The 5577-nt window shown below is 31.2% G+C and overlaps 1 protein-coding gene across 1 annotated transcript; it reads left to right on the top strand.

Moving 5' to 3' along the window:
* Positions 1-1325: 1325 nt before the first annotated feature.
* LOC110786661 (vegetative cell wall protein gp1) lies at positions 1326-5355 on the top strand. Its single transcript, XM_021991224.2, has 3 exons — positions 1326-1623; positions 2345-3322; positions 4918-5355. The coding sequence occupies exons 1-3, from the start codon at positions 1575-1577 to the stop codon at positions 4947-4949; spliced, it is 1059 nt and encodes a 352-aa protein (XP_021846916.2). The 5' UTR covers positions 1326-1574; the 3' UTR covers positions 4950-5355.
* Positions 5356-5577: the final 222 nt, after the last annotated feature.

Below are 5577 nucleotides of genomic sequence, written 5' to 3' on the forward strand. Positions count from 1 at the left end.
TTCAGCAAATATGTCTCCTTCATATATATACACTAGATTTTAGCCCGTGCGATGGACGGATTCTATTAAATTGTTATGTATATACCAATTTTATATACTTCGTATTAGATTAAATTAGTTTTTGATTTTGTATTAAATTTCAATTTAGATTTAAAATAAATAAATTATGAGAGTGTTTATTTTTGGATGAAATTGTATATGCGTAATATTATTAATTAATTAATTAAAATATCTACGTGGCGTTTAATTATTTATCTACGTGGCACTCGACTTTTTTAATTCAAAATTAATTTTGAAATCTTATTTTTCATTGGCCGAAACCATTAGATTCCCCACATGACCCTCTAATATTGGATAATGAATTTTATTTATTTTATTTTAGATTAGTGTTTGATTTTGAATGAATTTTATTTTAGATTTTTTTTAATTATTATAGTGTTTGATTTTAGATGGAGTTGTATATATTAGTAATTAATTAATTAAAATATCTACGTGGCACCTAATTAATTATCTACATGGCAATCGATTTTTTTAATTCAAAAATAAATTAAAAATCTTATTTTTCATTGGCCGAAACCATTAGTAATCTTAGGTGGCGCTCTAATATTTCAGTAAATATGCCTCCTTTATATATATATATATATATATATATATATATATATATATATATATATATATATATATATATATATATATATATATATATATATATATATATATATATATATATATATATTAGATGCTCATATTCGAATGAGTAGATAAATGTTCATTTCCAAATAAATAAATAAATGTTCATTTCCAAATAAATAAATAAATATTCATTTTCGAAATAGTAAAGGTTCGTTTTGGATGGGGTACAGACCGCAAAAAATTTGCGGGGAACTAACATCTAATCTTTAACACATTCATAAAACAAAATCAACATTTGTCATGGAGGAAGACAAAGGTCACAATAAGAGGAATAGATCAAGGTGAGATGCCTTTCTTCATTGACTAGCATTTGATACAAATTAATATTAGTACCAAATCATCATTAACCTACTTTATCAAAAGTTACTAGTAATCTACAAAGATTGCAAATGTTGTTTCTAACATAATTTTCAAAGGGAACTTTCCAATCTTGAGTAGAAAGCAACCCAAAAACAAAACAAACAAAAAAAGTGTTGAAAAACACCAACTTTTGTCATTTTTGTTAGTCTTAAGCTAAGCATATGTGCCAATGCAACAAAGCAATACAATAAATCAACTGAAAATTACTTATTGTAGTAGCAAACAGATGGAATCTACATAGACTTAAAATAGTATTGTAGATTTGTAGTATAGTAGGTTCCATGTTTAGCATTTCTTCATCTGCACATCTTGAATAGTTTGCCTACAGAATCATCCTTTTCTACGCGACAACGAAACAACCTTACCAATGATATAATGTCTATATATTCTTCTTCTTGTATGTTGTTCATGTTCCTGGATACTCTATTGTACTAGCAACTTTAGTTTACATATGAGCTGAGTGACCATTTTACACTACTACACTAATTGAGATTTGAGAGAGTAGTGCCTAATTTTGGAGGATGAGCCTTCTTTATTTCACTTTTGTGTTACTTCTCTTCACACATTGTGGTAAGTGTTTCATACTGCTTTCTAGTTTTGTTGTCCTGAACCTGTCATGTACTTAATTTCCAGATTTCTATCGTTTTTAAGGTTCCAAATGAGTGAAAATAAAAAAGAAAACATAGATAATTAGTGACATGAGAAGATAAATTGAGCATTTTGTTTTATAGTACGGAGTACCACGTATGGAGTATATGTTATTATGATTTGTCATTAATTCATTTATCGGGTTTCAGTAAGTCAATATTTTTGGTGTTGAAACGACTACTTACATGTTGCGGAGGTTGTTTTTTCGCATATCAGATATGTGTGGCAACACACATATCACCTAAAAGACAAATAGCTAAAAGACAAAAAAGTAAGTACCATTCATGTTAAAAAAAGTATCATTCTGTAAAAAAAGTACCATTCTGTAAAAAAAAGTATCATTTTTGTTTAAATAAGTACCATTTAATTTCTTTTTTGTCCTTTTGCCTATTTTGTCTTTTGTTCTGATATGTATTTGCCTATACATATCTGATATGCACAAAGACTTCCTCCCTGTTGCGCGCGTAATAACCGAACATTGACACTCCTATGTCCTAAGTGTACAAATAATATTTTCTTATAGTGTAAACCTTAACTAGTGGAATAATTTTAAGTAGTGTTAATTTGTTACTAAATGTTTAGCACTTATATATTAATCTTCCTAATTTGAGTTGTATTTTTCAATATGTATGTTTGTTTTCAGATGCAAGAAATTCTTTAGTGCAATCCAGAAAGCTCTCAAATCCCATGAATCAAAATATGAAACACTTGAAAATTTTGGATATGGCAAAGAACTTGAATATGTTAATAGATGTATCAATGAAAGATTCATCAAATGCTGAATCTTTAGTAAGCTCCCCATTTACTTTACCACCTTATAATTCTTTAGCTCCGGTTTCTTTACCGGACAATAATAATGATACACCGCCTTTTTGCGTTTACCCACCACCCAACCCGGAATCCCCCTCCCCGACTATTCCAAGCCCGGTCCAATATAATCCAACACCGCCTTCTAGCTCACCTCCTAGTCCGTTCGGTATCGTACCTTCCCCTACCACGCCGGATTTTTCTCCAAGCCCACCAAGCATTGTTCCCGGGCCTCCCGAGAATGTTCCAAACCCACCTAATTATGAACCAAGCCCACCAAGTGGTGACATTCCAAGCCCACCAGAAGACGTACCGATACCAAGCCCACCAAGTATTGATATTCCAAGCCCACCAGAAGACGTACCAACACCAAGCCCACCAAGTGTAGATATTCCAAGCCCACCAGAAGACATACCAACACCAAGCCCACCAGAAAATGTACCGTCTCCAATAGGCTATGAACCAAGCCCACCAGTTTTTGAACCAAGTCCGCCGGTTTTTGAACCGCCTGTAGTGTATCCACCACCAACAGTACCACGGTCACCACCGGGTGGGGGTGGACGTGGATCGGGTGGTAGTGTTTGGTGTGTTGCTAAACCATCAGTACCCGACCCAATTATCCAAGAGGCTATGAATTATGCTTGTGGATCTGGTGCAGATTGTGGGCCTTTACAACCAAATGGGCAATGTTACGAACCAAACACACTTCTAGCGCATGCTTCTTATGCATTCAATAGCTATTGGCAAAGGACCAAAGCTGCTGGGGCCACTTGTTCATTTGGAGGGACTGCTATTCTAGTCACTGTAAATCCAAGTGAGTATAGTTTTTTTTTTTCTTTTTTCCTTTTTTTTTTTTTTGCATTTATAATTTTATTCTTACACATTAAATTAAATTAAATTAAATTAAATTAGCCCGATGTCTAATTTAGCAAAGTAGATTATATACTCAACTAGATTAGATCATGTGCACGCACGGATTTTGATCAATTTTTCACAAAATATTTAACTGATTATCTCCCAAACTACTGCATAGTTATAACATTTTTAACATACTCGTTTAGATTTATTCATTTAATGTGCATGTTTAGAATGCTAATATCTATCAAAATAAAATAAAATGCTAATATGGTAATTTGACCAAAATATTGAGTGATATATATTCCATTATTAATATAGCGATTTGACTAAAATATTATGAACTTAGAATAATTATTATCACGCCGTATCTATTATTGTCATAATTTATAAACTAAAATTTGTTTCCATACATAAATAGTTAATAAAAAAGTTAGAGAATAAAAATAAAATAAAACCGATTGTTTACAAACTTTTATATAAGGCGGTCTTACGTAAAAGACCACATTGGTGTCATATAAGTTAAGTAATAAAACCAATTAGTTATGCACGGTAATCAATTAGTTAAGTACTGAAACTAATTAGTTAAGCACTGAAATCAATTAATTAAGCACTGAAACCAATTAGTTAAAAAATCAAAGTGGTCTTTTCGGTAGGGGGTCTTACACAAAAATTGCCGTGGTTTAGAAGTTTGTTATGATAATGGATATCTCATATTTTACTATTTTTGTGACTTCTGCTACATTTTTCTTGGCTAACATTCGGTTTTCCAAAATAAAACTCATCAATTCGTATTTAATACTCCCTCCGTATTTTTTTAAGAGATACACTTGGTTGGGCACGGGTTTTAAGAAGAATAAAAGAAGTGGGGTTAGGGTACATATTTTAATAAATAAGTACATTGGGGACCATGTCCTTTTGAACAAGTGGTGGTGGGGGTGGGGTGGGTGTAGTTGTAAAATTATTTTTTAATTGGATGGTGGGTCATAAAGTGTAGTAGATATATTATTTAATTAGGTGGTGGGGTTGATAAGTTACCAAAAATGGCAAGTGTATCTCTTAAAAAAATACGGCCGGAAAAGGCAAGTGTATCTCTTAAAAAAATACGGAGGGAGTAAGGTTTTGCTTTGAATATAAAAACAATATTTCTAAATATCCCTAGAAATAAGCTCCAGGATCTAAAGGACATACAGGGGCGGATCTTTGTTTGTGCTGGGGTGGTCTGGCCCCTCGGCCGAAATTTTTTATAGTGTATTTTTAGTTACGACCTCCTTTAAAATTTGTGTATAATTATATAATTACATAGTATATTGTTTAATTTTTTTTCTACCAGCCCCCTCGTAAAACAGTTCAAGGTTAGGACATATATTCTCTAGAGTTTGAAACACCGTACATATTTTCAAAATCTTACTTTACTTTCACGGTTTCTCCCTTACAAAAAAAAGTTTTAAAAAATAGATTTATATACAACCGATGAATGATCCTGTTAAAATGACCATTAATATTTTTTTAAAAAGTTGCTAATTAGAAAATTATGTTTTTATTTGCATGCAGGTTCACAAGGATGTCATTTTGTTAGCTATTAATCAATAGGATCGAGGATGATGGGTCATTACAAATTAGATAAATCAAAGGCTTCTTATTATATAAAAAGTTGAAATACGATAATTTGAAGGCTTTATTGATTAGCATCCATCTTGTTGAATTAGGAAATGCACAAGTTTTGTAATTCATGGTACATTCATTTAAGGTGAATGTTTGTCCATTGATTAACTAAATTTCCTATTTGTTAATTAGGTCATTGAAGAAAATTAGAAGAAGAAAAAAAAATTATCATGTATTTTTTCTATTTGAGGGATATTTTATTTATTTCAAGTGATTATGGTAGAAATTAATAGAGTACAATGTAGTAGTTTTTATTTATTTTATTTTTTATTTTTTTGAAAGGTGTTGTAATTATATGACTTATAATCATATTTTATTTTAACGGAAGTATGGAACAAATGCACGTCATTTCAATTCTTGTTCATAACGAAAATTATACTCCATCCATCTTAAATTAGTCTTGACACTTATCATGCCACAAAGTTTTATGAGATAAGTTGTTGGTTGATTTGATTATCCGATATTATTTTACTGGAAAAATAGATGGGAAGTTCTCTGAAAGGGCCAACGCTTCAAGGCTAATTACAATGCTCCTTTTGAACCGTTGTT

The sequence above is a fragment of the Spinacia oleracea genome, chromosome 1 (genome assembly GCF_020520425.1).
Source record: "Spinacia oleracea cultivar Varoflay chromosome 1, BTI_SOV_V1, whole genome shotgun sequence".
In the NCBI taxonomy this organism is placed as follows: domain Eukaryota; kingdom Viridiplantae; phylum Streptophyta; class Magnoliopsida; order Caryophyllales; family Amaranthaceae; genus Spinacia; species Spinacia oleracea.

Excerpts from the sequence above, each read along its gene's own strand:
- LOC110786661 (XM_021991224.2), top strand. The coding sequence starts at position 1,575 with ATGAGCCTTCTTTATTTCACTTTTGTGTTACTTCTCTTCACACATTGT. Across the intron at positions 1,624-2,344 it reads ACTTCTCTTCACACATTGTG|ATGCAAGAAATTCTTTAGTG; the intron begins GTAAGTGTTTCA and ends GTTTGTTTTCAG. Across the intron at positions 3,323-4,917 it reads TCTAGTCACTGTAAATCCAA|GTTCACAAGGATGTCATTTT; the intron begins GTGAGTATAGTT and ends ATTTGCATGCAG.